Raw genomic sequence first — 21,754 nt, 5'->3', positions numbered from 1 at the left:
TCTACCTGAGCAGTGTCGCCAGATTGCGCCAGCATACGTTCGGTAATTTGCTTTTTAAAGATAAACGCGAAAAAAAAAAAAGACTACTAGGTGGGCGCTTGTTCGGCTGGATTGAGAAAATTCAGGAGCATGTGATCGTTGGCTCTTGCTTGGCCCAGCTCGGTCCTTTGTCCGACTACATGTAGCGGGCGCGGCGTTTTCAAGAAAGGAAATGCAAGCAAGGCAGATGCAGATGACGATTATCGTTGTGTGCGTGGCAGAGATGCACCCCAAAGGGTGTAACGTTTGCCTACACTCCACACTCTACACTCTTAGAAAAACTTACGCCCTTTGGGGCGTATCTTGTCCCACAACAATAATCGTCACCTGTCTTGCCCGCGTTTCCTTTCTTTAACGCTGCGAGCCCGGTACTTCCTAGTCACGAACGGCATGCGCGTTATCAGTGTGACGCAGCATTCTCGACAGGAAAGTAGCCAGAGCCGAGTTTTCAAGAAAGGAAACGCCAGCAAGGCAGATGACGATTATTGTTGTGGGACAAATACACACCCCAAAGGGTGCAACCGTTTTAAGAGTGTAAAAACAGTTTGCACCCTTTGGGGTGTATATTTGTCCCACAACGATAATCGTCATCTGCGTTGCTTGCGTTTCCTTTCTTGAAAACTCGGCGCTCGCTACTTTCCTGTCGAGAATGCTGCGTCACACTGATAACGCGCATGCCGTTCGTGACCGGGAAGTACCGGGCTCGCAGCGTTAAAGAAAGGAAACGCGGGCAAGACAGATGACGATTATCGTTGTGCGACAAATATACACCCCAAAGGGTGCAACTGTTTTTAGAGTGTAAGAAAAGTTTACACCCATTGGAGTGCCCCTTTTGCCACACAACGATAATCGTCATCTGCCTTGATGCATAGAGTTTCTAAATAAATACCTAGAGGGAAATGTGGCGCTAGTGTCTACGGGGGTTCTCATGAGCGTTGCCTCAACCTACATGGGAATGATGGGAAGTACAGGCTTCGGATTGGCTTCAATCTTTAGACTAGCGGCGTTTGGTTGCGGCGCAGTAAACGAAGCTTTACTCAAGTATTATCGCGTTAAATCTAATTTTATGTCTGCAGTATGTTACATAATGTACAACACACTACATAAACTTTGTATGACTTTGAGATGGAAGCATGGTTTACTATGGTTTGACACCAGGACACACCAGGGTATGCATTCTTATGCGCTTCTGTTCCTGATTTAACCCCAGAGAATAATTATTTATTTATTTTTGCAACAGCAATAAGAACCGCACATGTACTTATATAAAAAATACTCAACAAGTAATTATGGAAATAAAAATGTATTGTGAGAAAGTGTTGCGCCCTTGAGCGGAATGCTACAAGTGTCATCTGCTACGACGCCTGCTCGCTGCAAACGCGAGACTTTTCTCGCAGACGACAGGCACTTGCGAACTCTCTCGCTCTTTCGAAGGGCTGCGTCAGCTGTCATGATTGCTGAACGTCTTCAAGTACTTTTAAGCACATCTGCTGCAGTGCTAGCTAGGACGCTATAGTGGCCTCCTACGAGTATGCTTCATCATATGTTATATTGACGTACCGCTTCCGAAGCGTTACGTCGTCGCTTTGCACGTACCCATTTTGCGACACTAGACTACAGCCAGGAAGCAGCAACCTTTCCTACCACAAGTAAGTTTGTGTTCTCAAAGACCTAAAACACGCATTTCAATGAGCACATAAACGAGCAATGCATAATGAAGAGCTCAATAAAATTTGATTGTCAAGCCACTAGAAGTACAACTGTATATGTCTTGCATCAATAGTGCCTTCTTTTTCCTATTCTGAAGTTTCATAAAGCATGTAACGCAACAGTGCCAACCTAACCCACTTAACAAACCAAGGTCCAAACGCTCAAAACATGTTCTTTCAACGTTTACGATGCCGCCGCTTTCTCGTCAGGGTTTCGACGCCACACCGCGACACAAACATCGTCCCAGTTGCTGGCCCAGCGCGCTGTCGCCACTTCGGGCAACAGTACAAAGGCAGAGAGCTTTGCGTTGCACTGTCCCACTGCAGGTTATAGCAATTGCGCTTGGAGCGAAACCAAAACTGCCAAAAAAATACTTGTAGACTAGTTCGCTAGTCAATAGAATGCCAATCCGAAGCCTGTACTTCCCATCATTCCCATTCCCATGATGGTTGAACGATCGCAGCGCCAGATTTGCCTCTAGGTATACTAATATGAAACTCTATGGCCTTGATGCGTTCCCTTTCTTTTAACGCTGCGAGCCCGGTACTTTCCAGTAACGAACGGCATGCGCGTTATCAGCGTGACATAGCATTCTCGACAGGAAAGTAGCGGGCGCGGCGTTTTCAAGAAAGGAAACGCATCAAGGCGGATGACGATTACCGTTGTGTGGCAGATATACACCCCAAAGGGTGCAAACTTTTTTTAGAGAACACGGCGCCGTAACTTTAGAGCAAGAACACGCGGGCAGTGGCGGGATAGTTTCGCTTCGCGCTCTGCCAAGCGAAACTTTCGCCTACGCTTCCGCCACCGGCTGCACGTGGCCATCTTTATACACCCCAAAGGGTGCAAACTTTATTTTAGAGTGCATTCTAAAAATAGTTGCACCTTTTGGGGTGTATATTTGCCACACAACGATAATCGTCATCTGTCTTGTCCGCATTTCCTTTCTTTAACTGCGGCGAGCCCGGTACTTTCCAGTAATGAACGGCATGCGCGTTATCAGCATGACATACCATTCCCGACAGGAAAGTAACGAGCGCAGCGTTTTCAAGCAAGGAAATGCGGGCAAGACAGATGACGATTATCGTTGTGTGCACTCTAAAAACAGTTGCACCCTTTGGGGTGTATATTTGTCCCACAACGATAATCGTCATCTGTCTTGCCCGCGTTTCCTTTCTTTAACGCTGCGAGCCCGGTACTTCCCGGTCACGAACGGCATGCGCGTTATCAGTGTGACGCAGCATTTTCGACAGGAAAGTAGCGAGCGCCGAGTTTTCAAGAAAGGAAACACAAGCAAGGCAGATGACGATAATTGTTGTGGGACAAATATACACCTCAAAGGGTCCAAACTGTTTTTAGAGTGTGGCAAATACACACTCCAAAGGGTGTAAACCTTCCTTAGGGCACATTCACACCGGCGACTTGAGGAGGTCGCGCGACCATTTGCGACTCGCAATGAAAAAGCGACCGAAGGCGACTGATGTTCACACCGGCAAGCCCGGCTGAGCGCGACCCGCAAGTCGCAATCCCGGAGATTATCGTTCTCAGCGAGAACTCTCGGAATCTACGCGGAATTTGAACGCGACGCCGGAGGAGGCCGGATGTAGACACACGAAAGATCACTTCCGGTGCGCCGCTGATTGGTTTATCAGTTTTGCGACCACGGTCGCGCGACTGAAAAATCGCGCAGAAAGCGACTGGCCCAAAATGGTCGCTTTTCAAGAAAGGCGACCGTTTGCGACCATTTGCGACTGGTCGCTTTGCGACCAACTTGGTCGCACGACCACTGTCAGTCGCCGGTGTGAATGAGCCCTTAGAGTGTGTAATCGTCATCTGTCTTGCCCGCGTTTCCTTTCTTTAACGTTGCACATAGAGTTTCTCACTACATTACCTAGAGGGAAATCTGGCGCTGCTGCGCTGTGGTATGCATGGGAATGCCGGTATATTGTGACTTCGGATTGGCATTGTTCTCGGAGAGACAGGTCACCTTGAAGAAAAGCTTGGCAAGTACCGTTCCGTCTGTCACAATGATTCATTTTCTACTAAAACAGCACGTGAAAAGCTGTTTTGGCTTTATCATTACACAAAAACATGTTTTGTTTAACTATGAGAACTTGTTATTGCGTGTATGATTATATGTTACGTAAAAAGTATCAGCAGGCCGCTAAAGTTGGAGGACAGACGACGAGGTTTGCGCTCGCTTTGAAACAGTTTGTCGTCTGTTCTTACTTTTCTTCGCTTGGTCATGCATTATGTGTGAGTAAATATGTGATATGCGTGAATGGAAACATTTTATGAAGATTTTACTTTGAGAACGCGGTATTTGTGTAGCCATATCCACGTTTTAGATGAAGCCTCTTACAACACCAGCCAACACAAGCCTCGCAGACACATATACCGTCATTCCCATGACGGCACGGTGCCCCCTTAAGAAACTCCCATAGACGGTGGCGCCAGATTTCCCTCTAGGTGTTATAGTGAGAAACTCTATGACGCTGCGAGCCCGATACTTCCCAGTCACTAACGGCATGCGCGTTATCAGTGTGACGCAGCATTCTCGACAGAAAAGTAGCGAGCGCCGAGTTTTCAAGAAAGGAAACGCAAGCAAGGCAGATGACGATTATTGTTGTGGGACAAATATACACCCCAAAGGGTGTAACCGTTTTAAGAGTGTATAGCAAAGTTACACTCTTTGGGGTGTATCTCTGCCACACAACGATAATCGTCATCTGCCTTGGTTGCGTTTCCTTTCTTGAAAACGCTGCGCGCGTTACTTTCCTGTCGGGAATGCTATGACATGCTGATAACGCGCATGCCGTTCGTTACTGGAATGTACCGGGCTCGCTGCGTTAAAGAAAGGAAATGCAGACAAGACAGATGATTATTGTTGTGTGGCAAAAGGGTGTAATTTTGCTTAAGGATGTGTAGTCCGACCAACACATGGAGGAGGGAAAACTCCTACATACACCTATAGACTCCACAACTACAGGTCCGACAACAGAAAAGAAATGGCGGCAGTTTGGCGCTCATTTTGACCAGCCCATCTTTGCAGATCGTCGTCAATGTGTACACTCTAAGAAAAGTTTACACCCTTTGAGTCGTATCTTGCCACACAACAATAAATGTCATCTGTCTTGTCAGCATTTCCTTTCTTCAACGACGTGAGCCCGGTACTTCCCAGTCACGAAAGGCATGCGCGTTATCAGTGTTACGCAGCATTCTCGACAGGAAAGTAGCAAGCGCAGCGTTTTCAAGAAAGGAAACGCAAGCAAGGCAGATGACAAATATTGTTGTGGGACAAATATACACCCCAAAGTGTGCAACTGTTTCAAGAGTGAATAATCGTCATCTGTCTTGCTTGCGTTTCCTTTATTGAAAACGCTGCGCTCGTTACTTTCCTGTCGGGAATACTCTGTCATGCTGATAATGCGCATGCCGTTCGTTACTGGGACGTACCGGGCTCACAGCGTTAAAGAAAGGAAATGCGGGCAAGACAGATGATAATTATTGTTCTGTGGCAAATATACACCCCAAAGGGTGCAACTGTTTTTAGAGTGCACTCCAAAAACAGTTGCACCCTTTGGGGTGTATATTTGCCACAGAACAATAATCGTCAACTGTCTTGCCCGCATTTCCTTTCTTGAAAACTCGGCGCTTGCTACTTTCCTGTTGAGAATGCTGTGTCACACTGATAATGCGCAAGCCGTTCATGACTGGGAAGTACCGGGCTCGCAGTGTTAAAGAAAGGAAACGTGAGCTAGACAGATGACGATTATTGTTGTGGGACAAGAAAGCCCCAAAGGGTGTAACTTTTTTTAAGAGTGCACCACATGCACCAAGTTTTCTTTCAGTTTGTCTAAGATACCACAGTTAAAGAACATGAAAGCATTAGCACTTGCAGTAGTGCGATTTGCACGCACCATGAGTACTGTGACACACAGCATCCCAATAACTACATACAATCAGGACTCCTTAATTATCAGGAAAAGTCGATTCTGGGTTACTGCTGGCAATAAGAGTAGCTGTTTAACTGGATTTACACTGAAGTTTTGCCTAGTGAACATCTCCATCAAGCAGCTTAATGAGATTAGCCTACCATTTCTGAAAGTACCAAAATGTTGCGACAGAAAATGTGCTTGATGTTCCAAGGTAAATATACCTGGTAGCGAAGCTTCCATAGGATCCCATACATTCAAAACATGGCGGTTCATCGGCGGTTCATGGGGCTTAGCGCAATCTGTATGTGGAGGGAACACCTCTGGCGGAAGAAAAAATAATGTGATGCTATATCCGTTAAAAACACAAATGATGTGATTTTGTTTTCAAAGGTGTGAAATTTGTTTTGTTTGGCTACCTTTCAAGCCACATATTCAAGTGCCCCGCCATTAGACTTAATGGGCGTTTTAAGCTTTCAGTGCTGAAAGCGATGCAGGAAAAGGCCAGCCGTACGGTTGTCGAAATTGCACCCCAGCACAGAACATACTTTCACTGGAGGCTGACGAAAGCTTTAGGTGTAGAGTGCTGGTCCTATCGTTGGACGCCACGCCCGTCATCCAGCGCAGTCGCACAAAAACAACTAAACAATTATTTGGCGGTCATATAACTCACAACTTTTGACTGAACAGGTTAAGAAGTGATGAAGCTACCCGCATTGCCAAATTCAGACCAATGTCAACAAGCAAAACAGCACAATGTGTGAGGGGGGCGTATTTCAACAGGTGAACTTTCCAAGCGTGCCTTTCTTACACATTTCAACAGCTGCATTGCGTGTGATAGTGGTGTCAACACCCCCGGTAATGACGGGCACTGAAAAGAAACGTATTGATTATAATAATAAAATTAAATAAACTTGCATTTTCTTAACTCGTCACAAATACATAAAATTGAGCAGAAATTTTATTTTTGTTGAATGAATAGAACTGTGCCTCGCATGAATTAAAAATAGTCTTTTCCTTTCCCAATATTTGTTCCCTCCAAACATAGTCACGCTTCAATCGCTGCTCCTGTAACCACTTTTGCTGATGTTGGTGAAAATTTGTATTGAACCGCTTTTCGCCCGAAGCTTCGCAACCTATTTGGATCGACCTCGGATGTTCTAAGACCATAGGGTTGTATGAAACTGATAAGTAGCTGATCCATAATGAGGGCTGTTTGGAAACAGCCTATCAGTTCTTATTAATCCTCCATTCAGCTGGCCAGAAGTCAGTGCTACAAGGGGTTACACATATACACACACACAATATCATCAAGCCATGAATAGAAAAGTTAAAGCTCATTTATTTCAAAATATAAGGTGACGAAATGCAGAACAGTTGCGTTTTTTTGTGTCCTTGTTCAAACAGTTAAAAATAAAATAAATAAAAACAAGCTAATCAATGCAACCAGTGATGTATGAAAACAGATGCCCAATAGTGGCAAATCTAGCACAGAAAAAGCCTCTAGCGCACCAAAAATGAGCTAACTAAAATGCTTTCCTCAAACTACAACATGCAGGCATGCCTATAAGGCTAGCAGCAACAACATACACACCCACAATATTACCAATAAAAAAGCTCCAAAGGCCATAAAAGACAATCACTTGGTGGCATTGTAAACAGACTAAAACAACTAGCAGCTTGCACAAAAATAACAAAAGCATCCCGTTGGAACTTTTGCAGTGCATCAATTGAACAAATCAAGAATTCAATGCATGTACATATAGTAGTGTATGATAAATATAGCTTGTAAGCATTAATGTGGATCACACAATTATAAAGACAGATAAGCTTTCTACAGCATCTTGAACACATGCTTGAATAGCTAGAACCACATAGAAAGAAAGAAAATTACACGGAAAGAACAAGCAAGCGACTACACATGTCGCAAAAGCTGCGGTTCTGCAGAGCACCCGCCTCAGAACAAAACTCTTGTGTGCATTCGTGTAGTAATGGAATGCAAAAAGAGCTTAACTCAGTGTGGGTAGATTGCTTTATCTAAATTCCACACAGATAACAATGTGTATTATGAATATATTACTCATCCATGGTAGATAAATTGAGATTTAAAAACATTTCACTAGCGTAGACATCTGTAGTGTACCAACTTGCACTTTTCTTTCTTACAGGAAATCACAAGGAACACGCAGAAAGAAAGTAAATGTCACACACAGACTGCTCTATTTGCTTACCGCATTTTGATTAGAGCTCACTAATGATTAGAACATGAGTGCGCAAAAGGTGACATATGCCAGCTGCTAAACAGATAAGTTGTTATCACAATCCATTTATCTTCTGCTATCTCGGTTTTTAAACGTTAAGCTGCATTGCGGACATTCAAGCACAACTGCTACTTGAAGCAATCACCCGGCCTTACCACAAAAATTAATACATTTCAAGTACATTGTATTCACCTGAAGCTACAAATGTCTTTGCGTGCCCCAATAAGCAACTGGATCATCTCAACATGCTTCCTTTTTCTTTCTTGGACACAGAACTTCAACACTGCTATGCTCAGCTAACACATTATGATGTCATAGGTGGATCATTCTGCACGTTTGTGAATGAGGAACACCTATGACATCACTCACACCAATCACACACTGGCTTTTTTAAAATTTGTGAGGCATTAACATTAATCATGAATCGCGCAACAAACAACACTTCTACACCCTGTTAACTTGGCGACTCTAGGTAGATAAAAAAATCACCTATGTTAAATCTATTTTTTTTTCCCTTTTAAAGGAGTACTGACATGTGTTTCAAGTTATAGAAATCCTATCAAGTGCTTCTTGCTAGCAAAGGCTTGACATTTAGTTAGATGGTTGGAAAACACTTATATTTTAATTTGATACTAAAATTTATATTGATATGCCATACCTGGTGTCAGCAAGATCATCGTGACATGATGACTGAGTGAAATTTGCTGACGTCCTATAGCAATAAGGCTAGGTATGACGACGTTGCTTGTAAATGATGAACTGGAACACTGCGCACATTTGTTCTGGCAGCACTTGCATGTGGTAGCCGCAGCTATTGCAGGAATGGAGCAAGCCAATGAATCATAATGTCCTGACACAAACATCTCCTCAGTATTGAAAGTGAAACTGGCTTGTAGAAACAAGTATTATGATAAATTATTCAGGGCATTCTGTTGCTTGCCCGTATGTTTTTCTAGGCTTTAGAGGGTTTGAACTTTATTTTAAGTGAGCAAATTAAAGAAATAACAATAGCAACAAGCCAGAAATATCAAGTCAGTACTTCTTTAAGATCACATGACAATCCATTTAATGTACATGTTTTCACAGAGCTCATGTCTCAACACGCAAACATCAAATCCATGAAAACTGCACAGTAACAATAATGGCTCTGGAGACATAAAAACTGCACAACAGCCACTCAATCAACAGGATACAAAAACGATGCTCGTGACAAGCTCAAAAGCCAAACACTATCAAAGTCTATTCAATGCTAAAGACTGCAAGCAGAAAATTTTGTGCAAGATGCCTTTAAACAGCTTTGAACACATCACATTAGGAAAATGGCAAGTACAAGAATAGTACAAGATTTAGGTATTAAAATCTGCTTAGCCTTACAAATATTTTCGAAAATTTCGCTAGCGAAAATATATGACCTTGAAATCTGGCTCTTGGTTTGTTAAGGCACACAGTTTTATCACAACCTGGTAAAGAGCCAATCATGTACATAGGATGTTTACTTACAAGCCAGAAACAAGCTGCCACAAGGGAACTGACACATCTAACAGTCCATTCCTGTTGCCTGGCTGCAGGCTGGAATGTATATATTAAAGCAAGTAATTTCGTGCAAAATCACATCATCAACTTGCTACAATGTGCACTATAAAAACAGCACGCCCAAAATTAATTTAAATAAATGCCTTTCTTTAATTCTCAATGTAAAGAGCATCGGATAGCTTTCAAGTGACATTCTGAGTTTTAGCCAAGAAATTGCTTCTCAGCATCTCAATTAGCACCTGGGTACTTACGAAACTAGGTGAGATGACTGCAGCATATATCAAATGAGCAAACGAAAGTGTTAAGGTAGAAGTAAGTGTGCCTCCAAATTACAGGGGGCAATAAAAAAGGACCACCAAAATATTAGTCACAAAAGATCCAAGGTCTCTGTGCAGTGGAATCTCAGGCCATGTTCAAGGTGAGATTCATGTTGTGGTTCTGTTGGCAGCATTGATGACATTGTGCGCTGTATTGTGCACACTATATCCAAAGTCAAAGAGACAAGGGTACGATCGAGCACTTGCAATCTTGGTATCAGTTAACAGTAGAGGTAGACGTTCGTCTTGACCGTGCAGGGCTTCATGGAAAAATGGAAAGAAAAGGAAGGAAAAGGTTGACTAATTAGAACAATCATATTAAGTGCAGAACACAGTGCAGCCATGAAACAATTAGGTCATTTGAAGCATGAAATTTTAAGAATGTGGAATGAAGTTCTGTAACAGGTGCCAGCCAACCTATATGACTTTGCTCCTACAAACTACTTGTGAAATTATGTCTACGGTCATATATGTTTAATTTCGGAGTTGCACTGATTTGTGATTAAGTGCTCCTGCAACTTTATGACACTGAATTTGATGACTGGAGTAGGTGGCTATTTCTTGACACACACTGTCGGGTACCAATAGGTACCGCAGGCCTAGTGCAGAATAATCAAGTTGTGAATTAACACAGAAGTTTGAGTGAAGTGGAAGCAGGTGTAAGTGCACTATAACTTGACAAAAAGCAAGTTGTGCTGTTAAGCTTTAACAAGACACAGTGCTGGGAAATAGAACCACACACATGGAATGCTTGGTACCTGTATTTTTTTTTTAAGCTGTAGAGCGTGACTTGCTTTTCACAGTAAAGAATTAACTAGTTTTTACACAACATTTGCCTGCATTGTAAACTTTAGCCACCTATCTGGTGGGTGTCTTGGCTGCCAGAATTCACGTTTATAAGCACCAGTGGTAATAGATCTAATGGTTATCAACAATAATGCCTCACACAATGCTAAACATACTGACAGCACAAGAAGTATTGCTTCATTAAAACGAGTTCTTGGGCGAGTTGGTCACTTATTGCAGGCATAACAGCAGCCCCAAAGAACACACACAGAAGAAAGGAACACTGACAGACACCGACAATCGCTGCACCCACAATTGATTTTATTCCATGAAAAGAAGTTGAATATAAAGGCTGCTTCGCGCATGCACGTTCGGAGACAACACCCCACAAAGTACATTTTATCTTCTTGCTGAGAAAGGTAACATTCTGAACTATATAACACAATTTATGTATCACTAACGCAATCACTGCCCTTTGTCTTTATATGAAAGGCTTCCAGTAGCTCTCGTGCAGTTTGGTCTTTGCCCCTACCTAATATCTTCGCACTCTCAAAATGTGGTGGATACTTCTTGCAGGAACTGCAGTGCTGTGCTAGGCGCACGTCTTCACTGTTCTCTAAATTTCATTGGTGCTCCCTCAGCCGATCATCCAGGCATCTGCCAGTTTGGCTTCCATAGGCTTTTCTACAGGACAGCGGTATCTCGTATACCACTCCTGATTGGCACCGCACATATGGCCTGGCATGCTTTTTTTTCACATCTACCTTTTGCGGTTTTCTTGCCGGAGATACAAGGGCATAGCTTGGATAGCTTTTCTGGAGTGGAAAAAGGAGTGGTACTCCAAACCTGCCAGCAACCTTCTTTAGGTTGTGTCAAATTTTGTGTAGGTAAGGTACCACTTCCGGTGGCAAGCTTCTTTCCTCTTCCCTCGTTTTCAAGCTCGTCATGCGCTTCTTCACTTTCTTCAGGAGGGTCTCGGCAACAGCCGTCACGACTGATTGAGGGTAACCAGAAGCTAAAGATCTTTCCAATTGACTATTGAAGCTGGTTTGAATTTATGCTCGCATGATTTCTCCAGTGCTGATACCAGGCATAGGATCCCAATACTTCGTTTTACGACCTTTGAATGGGCAGAATCATAAGGCAAGCGCTGCTTTTGTACATGCGGAGCATAGACCAAACAAATACACTTCGCTGACTCGGAAGTGAACGTCAGTCCCTTTCCATGCTTTTCGAAAGAATCTAAAATTTTATTAACAGTAGCGCAGTAGAGTTAAGGGCTCTTGTACAATATGATAAAAAAATTGTATAGGTACACTTTTGTGAACAGATACGTTGACAATTCCAGAGTAAAAACAGAGGATAAAATCTGGTCAATGCTGGCTAAAGAAATATCACCTAAAATGGGTGCAACGCATGATCCGATGCAAATGCTTTTGGTCTGCTAATAGTGCTTGTTATTAAAAGCAATAAAAGTACTTTGGAGATAAAAATCTGAAAGGGTCAAAAAATTGTCAACAGACATGCCAGCCGAATTCTGGAAAGGGATGACGCCACTTTTCTCAATGCACTGCTTCAGTGCTGTGAAGAGCTCTTGGCGAGGTATTGAATAATATAAATCTTCTATATCTACAGAAAACGCACAGCCAATGCTCTATTTAGACTTCAGAAAATTGATAATTTCCTTAGAATTTTTTTATAAGGAGAGGGTCAGTGATGGTCAATGCTTTTAACAATTTTTGAAGAAACTGGCTAACAAGCAACTGCCAAGTCCTCTTTTCACTGACTATAGTGCGGAAAGGAACATCAGGTTTGTGCGTCTTGGCACTAAAAAACACTTCCAACGCATTGCCTTTACAGTTGATAATGTTATGTCGATTCCAACATCCCTGCAGAAGTTGGCAACTTTTTGCTTGTTGGAATCGACATGCTATGTAACAAGTTTAAGTTATGGGGTTTTACGTGCCAAAACCACTTTCTGATTATGAGGCATACCGTAGTGGAGGACTCTGGAAATTTCAACCACCTGGGGTTCTTTAACGTGCACCTAAATCTAAGTACACGGGTGTTTTCGCATTTCGCCCCCATCGAAATGCGGCTGCCACGGCTGGGATTTGATCCTGCAACCTCGTGCTCGGCAGCCCAACACCATAGCCACTGAGCAACCACGGTGGGTGCTATGGAACAAGAAAGTACATTTATCACTTTTAATAACAAGCAATATTTGCAGACCAAAGGCATTTGCATTAGATCATGCATTTCACCCATTTTAATTGATATTTTTTTAGCCAGCGTTGACCAGATTTTATCCTCTGTTTTTAATCCGGACAAAGTCACGAAAGTGTACCGATACACTGACGATTTTTTGATCATGTTGTACAAGAAGAGCCCTTTACACTACTGTGCTACTATTAATGAAATTTTAGATGCTTTTAAAAAGCATGGAAAGAGACTGACATTCACTTGCGAGTCACCAAAGCAGAATTCTCTTCAGTCTTAAGACATACGTGTCAAGATTGGTGAGAAATGTGTGTGTTGGGCCTATGCTCCGCGTATACAAAGGCAGCTCTTGCCTTATGATTCCACCCATTCAAAGATTGTAAAACGAAGTATCGTGAACCTATGCCTGGTATCAGCACTGGAGAAATCATGGGTACATGAAATGCAGACTTGAATGAAAAAAACCAGTCAAAAACACAAAGGACAAGAGGAGAGGTTCACACCACAACGACTGGACTATCAAGAGGAGAGGTGTGAACCTCTCCTCTTGTCCTTTGTGTTTTTGACTGGTTTTTTTCGTTCAAGTATGTACCAACTGGCCCAGATTTCAACCCTTCTATGAAATGCAGACCAGCTTTAATAATCAATGGGAAAGATTTTTAGCTTCTGGTAACCCTCAGTCGGTCGTGACGGCTGTTGCCGAAACCCTCCTGAAAGAAGTGAAGAAGTGCACAATGAGCCTGAAGATGAGGGAAGAGGAAAGAAGCTTGCCACCGGAAGTGGTACCCTACCTACACAATATTTCGCACAACATGAGGAAGGTTGCAGGCAGGTTTGGGTTATCGCTCGTTTTTCCGCTCCGGAAAACTATCCAAGCTATGCCCTTGTATTTCCGGCAAGGAATCCGCAAAAGGTGGATGTAGAAAAAAGCATGCCAGGCCATATGTGCGGTGCCAATCAGGAATGGTGTACAAGATACCGCTGTCCTGTGGAAAAGCCTATGTAGGCCAAATTGGCAGATGCCTGGCTGAGGGAGCAGCAACGAAATTTAGAGAGCAGCGAAGACGTGCGCTTAGTACAGCACTGCAGTTCCTGCAAGGAGTGTTCGCCGCATTCTGAGAGTGCGAAGATATTAGGTAGGAGCAAAGACCAGACCGCACGAGAGCTACTGGAAGCCTTCCCTATAAAGAGAAAGAGCAGTGATTGCATCAGTGATACATCAATTGTGTTATATAGTTCGGAATGTTGCCTTTTCTCAGCAAGAAGATAAGATGTACTTTGTGGGGTATTGTGGTGGCACGCATTCTTTGTCTCCAAACGCACATGCGCGAAGCAGCCTTTATATTCAACTTCTTTTCATGGAATAAAATCAATTGTGGGTGCAGCGGTTGTCTGCGCCTGTCAGTTTTTCTTTTTCTGTGTGTGTGTGTTTTTTGGCACTGCTGTTATGCCTACAAGTATTGCTTACCTAGGAGGAGGGGGTGTCCTGGATGGGCGGCTGGGAGGAGGCGTTGACCTTGGCGAAGGTCGTTTGCGCATTCTCAGAGAAGAGTACTGAGAAGAAAACCAGGTCAGAGCATCAACAGCAGTTAACACCATGCTATCCAAGCAACACAATGTCCTCCTGAAGACATAAGTGTACAACCTTCTTGTGTAGACAAAGCGACACCATCACCAAGACTAGGTGGCCAGGTTTTGCTCTAAATTGCAACCTCGTGACTGCATTAATGCAGTAGCCACCAGGCCCACTCGCAACATTTGAAGTATACAGCAGATATGACTAAAGATAAGTGACAACCTAAGTACAGACAAAACCACATGGAGCTAAAAGACAATGAACATAACAAAATCACAGGGGAAGTTAAATGCGGCTTTTGCAACATATTTAACTAAAGAAGTTAATTTGGGACGTATCTTTGCCCAAGACAGAAATTATTTTCCAGTCCACATGTATGAAAAACATGCAAGTGCTGTTTGGCAGCCACTATACACACTTGGATGAAATTTAGAAAGTTGAGGAATGAATACATTCTAATGCCTCATACAAGTAAAAATTTTAATTAGGATACATGAATTTAGTGCTTTTATATGAATTCCTGGAAATTGCAGAAATTTAACATTGTGAAACACCATGTTTTTGACAACTTTATGCCTCTCCAGGAGAAGCAGACAACACGATTTTATAACAGCGCCCACGTTAACGCATCCATTTTAAGCATAGTCTGTATATTTTAGTATGTCAACATACATTTTTCATTGCATAAATACAGCATTGCACACTTGGTCAATCAATATACCTAACTTCATTATTTTCAGACATATTTACTAATAAAGTGGAAGCATAATACAAGCTCCGTTGTATATCACGAAGTGACCAATTCAAATAAGTGCAGCAGTTGTTTAGTGCAGTGCCTATGTATTACCTTCATGTTCCTTATGTATTTAGATGGAAAAATCGAAGTTGAGTTTAGGATAAGGCTTCATTTTAAACTGTATGCATACAATTTCAGTGAAGCAGGCAGTGTAACTTTTCACTATATTCAACTGTGACATCACATGTTTCAGCACAGTAGTCAAGCTTATAAACTAAAGCACGTTCTGAACTATTTTCATGGTAATTAAAAACAATATAATTTAGTTTGCCTAAAATATTTACTTGATTGAAACTGAACAGAAACCATACACATTTACGGGACGCTTCCACAACCAGTCGCTAATAAGTAGCAGGCCACAGCAGCTGACTTCAGCTGTCTGACTATTTACTAAGTGGTAAACAAGAATGCTGCACAATCGAATCTCATTATAATAACGTCGCATATGACACGAAAATATCTTAATGATATCTAATGTTTGTTGTAAGCATAGGTATTTGTTGCATGCTGACATCAGCAAAAAAGAAAATAATAAAAATAAATTCACTTTGTTATATCTGATCATTTGATTAGAGGCTCAACTGCATAGTGTTTTGAAGAAGCCTGACAAATGTGTAAAACATGCCATAATGTTCCAAAATATGGTCTTACTTACGTGGAACACACTGTACTGTAAAAGGTACACATAAACAAGGTTAGAACCTTGATTATAATATAGAGTAATAAATAGTAGCGTTTAAGTCTAAACAATTAAATCTTGATGAGTAAGCTATAGAAAGTCTGCTTGCGTTAATATATATTACTTAGTTTCCAGGCTATAATGTGAATAGAAAAAAAAAGATTTCAGCTACATCCTAAATGCCATAAAAGAACTACTGTAGTAATTATAAATATCTGGCATTTAACTTGAATGCCTACAAAAAATTGGAAGAATTGATGAAAGAAATTTGTAGTTATGAAAAATGAAGTGTTAAAAGAAAACACAGAACATATACAGGGTGTTTCACAGCTAACTTTAGCCAGAGTTTAAAAATAGGCCGATGCACTCCAAGACGATGTGACCAAATGCATGTTGATCACTTTTGTATGTGGTGTCACATTATTTTCTGTATTTTGACTAATTAGATACTCAGTCAAGATTAATTAACCAACCTCTGAAGCAACGAAGCTAGGGAAAAAATTCAAATTAGAAAGTTGCAGAGCGGTTTGCGTAATTTCCGAATAAACAGTTTCTGTCTTTCTATCTATTAAGTATCAGTGTTTTTAAGCTTACTGCAGATGCCCGCGAAATACAAGGAAACACCACGTGACATGCCCACTTGCGCATCGTGGTTGCACTGCTCCCAAGCATTCCGCGCACAAATGAATATAGCATTTACGTAGCCAGGTGTGCTGCCGCTGTGTCTGTTTATCACTATCATGAACCGCCATAAGGAAAGCACATTGCTGGCGTAAATTGCACAGCCAACGCCTTCGTCACGGCCTGTCGCCTTTTAAGCGGCAGCATGCCCTGCTAGATGCCATGTTTGTATGTGGACAGTTTGGGAGTGCTGCAACGACGGCGCGCAAGCGAGTATGTCATGTGGTATTTTTTTGTATTTCGTGGGCATCCGCAGTAAGCTGAAAAACACTAATACTTAATAAATAGAAAGTTAGAAACTGCCTAACTGGACGTTTTGCCAAGTGCTCTACAAATTTCTAACAGGAACTTTTTGCCTAACTTCATTGCGTCAGAAGTTGGTTAATTAATCTTGACTAATTATCTAATTAAGCAAAATACAAAAATAGCGTGGCACACTACATACAAGAGTGAGCAACATGCATTTGGTCATGTCGTCTTAGAATACATCGGCATATTTTTAAACTCTGGCTAAAGTTAGTTGAAACACCCTGTATATCTATGTTAAATGAAACATGTTAAATAAATGGCCGGCGTGCAGGTACAAAAAAAAAATTCTATATAAGCACACAAAGTCTCAGCAGTTTCCCAGATGTAAACATCACAGCACACTCTGTATTCAGTTAAACATTGTCTATACTTGCAAATTTGAACAATGGCTACACATGCTGTAGCTATGACCAGTGGTACTATTCTAGCACAAATCCATCAAATACTAAAAGAAACACTGGGCCTTCTTTGGTTATCCGTGCCTGACAGTCCCAGACTGCCCATGGCAGTGCTTTCAGTCAATGAGCATTGCATATTCACCATCTCGGGTGGACTGTCCGGGACAACAAATCGAAGAGGTCCACTGATATCCACTCAAGTGCATAATAGGATTACGAATGAGGCAGGCCAAACAATACCATGGTTCGTTTTCATTTGCACAGTGAACTCGTTGCACGTGGGAATTTAATATTGTCACATGGTGGTAACGTTGAAGAACGCAATAGCAATACTGTGAAAGACAAAACTAACTTTTATTGGGCGAACCTGTGCCCACAAAAACAGGCTACCCTTATAGCACAATGATAGCGGCGAACACGGTCGGCGATCGTCGAAAATCTGATCAGCGAGTCAAGCGTGTCGGCTTTTATAAAGCAGTCGTCAAATGTACAGACTAATCGCTGGGACCCGCATGTATTCCACAAAGTTCTACACCATTCACGTCATGCAATGAAATCAGATAACACAAGGTTCGGCGACAACAGAAAGCGGATAGAAGCATCGATAACATTCCAGAAACTTCCGATACATGCAGGCGAATCCTGTGCTGTGCGATAACATTTGTTAGGCAGTGAAACGTGTCACCCGATAAAGACAAACAAGTACACGTGTCAATATTATTTAAGCTATTATTTAAGCTCTGTCAGACACAATATTTTTAAATGATTGGTGTACACTCATACTGTATCATTTGCATTTCAGCTGTCTATAGTATGTTTCAAACTTAGCAGGCAATGTTACAGAGGCTATGCAAGTAGTGCAGCAATAGAAATTTCACTCTGCCTGTTTCGTAGTGTAGTTTTTGATCTGCAATGCTTTTTACTGAACTACTTCATATATTACAACTATAACTTGTGGACACAAGGTTATGTCAAAGCACATATTATTCTTGCACCTTCATGCTTCCAGTACACAACATACTATGTTTCGGTAGCAAGTGCGAGTGGTGCTTTGTGGCTGATAGTTGCAGAATGTGCCGTTCTGTTGGTTCAGTGGTAAAGAGGTTCACATCAGTGCCGCCTATCATGTAATAATTAGATCATATATATTGCAGCATAAAAGTATGAGACCTTATGCTACACCCAATTACATGATGCATACGTCCGTTTTTTTTTCTGTATGTGACATACCATTTTTTGTTCATGAACGCGAATGCCAAGAGAAGTCTTTCTATCTTTCATAGCATTGCCTGGTATGGATGAAACTGAGTATAAGTGAGTTTAAACCAGTGCACTTGTGCAATTACTACAAATCACGGACTAGACATTATCCCAATCTGCTTGTAAAAACTCACCGGAGAGCTGCCTCGTGAGAAGTTGCTGTTGGCATAGATGAGCAGAGCTGTATCCTTGTGACCCGCTTCCATAGCTATCGTCAAAGCCGTGCTTCCATCCTGTCAACAGGAAACCAAATTGGAATGCAAGGATACTGTGCGTCTTGAAAGTGTCCAGCCAGAAAATTAACAACACAACTAGCAAACTGTGAAAGAGGAAGGCATAACCTTGTAGGGTTGAAGAAATGGATGATGAAAAGAAAAGAAACGTAATCATTGAGACGATACTAAAACAAAAGAATCTCCCAGAGACTTCTACAATTGTGATTCAAATAATGGCTGACCTTAACCTATGCCTTTTATGCAACTAATGGGTTCTGTAAAACTCGGACGAGAGAAAGCAAAAATTTGATATGGTAAAACCTCATTATAAAGAAGTTTCACCCAATACGTAAGCACCCTTATTACATTTGATATTCGTTATAAGCATGTTTGCTGTAAGCTGATATCGAAAAAAATGATTTTATATTTACTTTGTTATATCCAATAATTGGTTATAGTATCTAATTCCTTATAAGCTTATGTTTGTTATGGGCCGATATTGGAAAAGATTAAAACTTACTTTGTTATGCCCAATAATTCGTTACATCCTTGTTTGTTATATCTAAGCTAAACTGCATTCTGGTCAGTGTGCACACCACACTTTACCCACAAAGAAAAAGAGTAAAATGGCTGCAGTATTTATCGACCTTGCAATAAAAAATTCTGGGGTTTCACGAGCCAAAACCACAATATGATTGTGAGGCATGCTCCGGATTAATTTTGGCCACCTAGGTTTTTTAATGTGCACCTAATGGATGACACCCACAGACATTTTTGCATTTCACCCCTATCAAAATGCAGCCACTGAGACCAGGATTTGATCCCACGCCCTCAGGCTTAGTAGCACTATGCCACCACGCCGGGTTCACATTGCAGTAAAGGTATGTGAAACTCTGTACAGTTAATCGTATGAACTCAAACACGTACACATAAACAGACCTGGTAGATTTTCTACTCAGCTAGATTGCAATGATAATGAAACTCTTAAACAACTCCTGGACTAATGATCTTATGGATTCAAACACAGAAGCAGCCCACTGACATGTACGGTAGATTTTCTTTAAGGGGAGGCTTCAGGTTAGGTCCTTCCTATTCGAATGCATGTGGGACAAAGAAGTGCTCTTAATTAGAAACTACTGGGCTATTCTGAATGGAATTTGCTGCAGAAGAAAACCTAATGCTAGTGATTAAGGAGTAAAGAATATTGAATAGGTGTTTAAATGTTAACAAAATTTGACAAACAATGCAAAGCAGTAAGAAAATTAAAATGTGGAGGTTATGACTACTGAACTTTGTAAGAAACCCAGATATGACAACTGTGTATTTTGTATTTAATAGAGCATATGTTATCTATGTCTTTTACTACAGCAGCTAGTTTTTCTTTTATTTTATGATACTAACAAGGGTAACCATGGCAATAAATGCTTGCAAACTAAACAAAAGGTGTCAGTGTCATTAGTTTCAAACTTTATATCGCTATCCTTTCACAAAATCGCCGTCTGTTTTGGGACAGAATTACGAACTCGCAATCACATTGTTTCTTTTTTTTTTTTTCATATCTCGCCTGTTTGGGATATCTTGAATTTACTGCAGCCTAAATTGACACTATAGTGTGATCATCTCTTACAACAATTGGACTTTTTCTTTTAAATGCAATTCATCTTATCCAAGTTAATCCAGCAGTGACATTGTGATAGTACTTCTGCATTTAACCTGTACATTTGAATGGGGAAGGCAGCCCAAAGCAAACTATGACAAACACAAAGAGATGTGAAGAAGCTGTCCTTATTAGCCTATACTGTTCTCCTCAGCAAAAACGTCCTTTATATATATATATATATATATATATATATATATATATATATATATATATATATATATATATATATATATATTGCAAAATGGGTTATAAGTGGCGCAGTAGCATGGGGCTCTGGATTAATTTCAACCTCTCAGGGTTCTTAAAACATGCGCCTAATTCTAAGTAAATTATCATTTTTGCATTCTGCCTCCAAGGGAATTCGGCTGCTGTGATCAGGAATTGAATGCACGTGAAGGTACTTACATTATCTGCCAGACAGACTTCGGTATCCGGGTGGGCAAGTAGAATGCGCACGATTTCAATATACCCGTGCTCCGCAGCGCACATGAGCGCCGTCGACCCGTCATTGTCCTGCACATTTGGCTCAGCGCCAGCATCAAGAAGCAGCTTGATCATTTCTAGCCGTCCATGACTAGCAGCCAGCATGAGGGCCGTCTGGCCATTCTGTAATGAAAAGGGCCTCGTGATTAGGCTAAACATGACAGAGGATCATTGGAAGACTGAGAACTGAAGTGACTAACCCTTTCCATGCCAAGCACGAGTATCACTCATCCATGCATTTCTTCTAAAATATGCCAGTGACGAGTCTCATTTGTCCAGCAATTCTATCTACTGAGTGGGAGTCATTTTATCCTTTTGGTGTGAGTGCTGCACTATTAAATGGCACCAGCTTGCAAGAAAACGGATTTTTTGAGGGCTGCCTTGGTGGGAACAAGGAGGAAGTCTGGCTCCCCTGAATTTTGGAGATGGCGGTGCATAAAGAAGCGGCTGCAGCAATGATGAACGCCTTTTCCAATGGCGGGATCGTGGTTGATCGTGGTTGGTGATCGTGATCGTCAGGTTGACTTTTGTCATAAGAAATATCATGCTTCATATAAATTGTTTTGTGACGCTTTACTGCAGGTATCTCTGCAAATTTCATTTCCTTCTTGCACCAGCAATGATGCATCGCATAAAGGATAACAAAAGTCAGGTTGACTTTTGTTATAAGAAATATCATGCTTCATATAAATTGTTTTGTGGCCTTGCCTATCTGCAATAATTTATGGTAAGAGGCAACAGAAAATAATAAATTAACTGCTGCTATTGCAATAATGAATGCTGTTCACAATTAATCGGTAATGAAAAATTTGAGAAAGGCTGGTGATCTTCTGGAAAAGAAAAATAAAAGAAGAAAGTTGGCACTGAAAGGGTTAATACAGGTTGAACAAGAGATG

General features: G+C 41.5%; 1 protein-coding gene across 4 annotated transcripts in view; it reads right to left on the bottom strand.

Annotated features, from left to right (window-relative positions):
* Window positions 1-7,006: 7,006 nt before the first annotated feature.
* The window catches only part of Kank (KN motif and ankyrin repeat domain-containing protein 2 kank), a 75,764-nt gene continuing 61,016 nt past the window's right edge, over window positions 7,007-21,754 (bottom strand). For 3 of the 4 annotated variants that reach the window (XM_075671819.1, XM_075671820.1, XM_075671822.1), the window contains 5 exons: window positions 20,781-20,981; window positions 18,635-18,733; window positions 15,829-15,843; window positions 14,270-14,355; window positions 7,007-10,055 (listed from right to left, as the gene is read on the bottom strand). In XM_075671819.1, the coding sequence (XP_075527934.1) occupies window positions 10,013-10,055; window positions 14,270-14,355; window positions 15,829-15,843; window positions 18,635-18,733; window positions 20,781-20,981 (444 nt within the window). In that variant the 3' untranslated portion in view covers window positions 7,007-10,012. The remainder of the gene's footprint in view (window positions 10,056-14,269; window positions 14,356-15,828; window positions 15,844-18,634; window positions 18,734-20,780; window positions 20,982-21,754) is intronic. The other variant, XM_075671821.1, reaches the window with a different exon arrangement.

This window comes from Dermacentor variabilis, chromosome 10 (genome assembly GCF_050947875.1).
Source record: "Dermacentor variabilis isolate Ectoservices chromosome 10, ASM5094787v1, whole genome shotgun sequence".
NCBI lineage: Eukaryota > Metazoa > Arthropoda > Arachnida > Ixodida > Ixodidae > Dermacentor > Dermacentor variabilis.
Note: the sequence above shows the minus strand (reverse complement) of the source record. Positions and strands in the feature narration are given on the sequence as shown.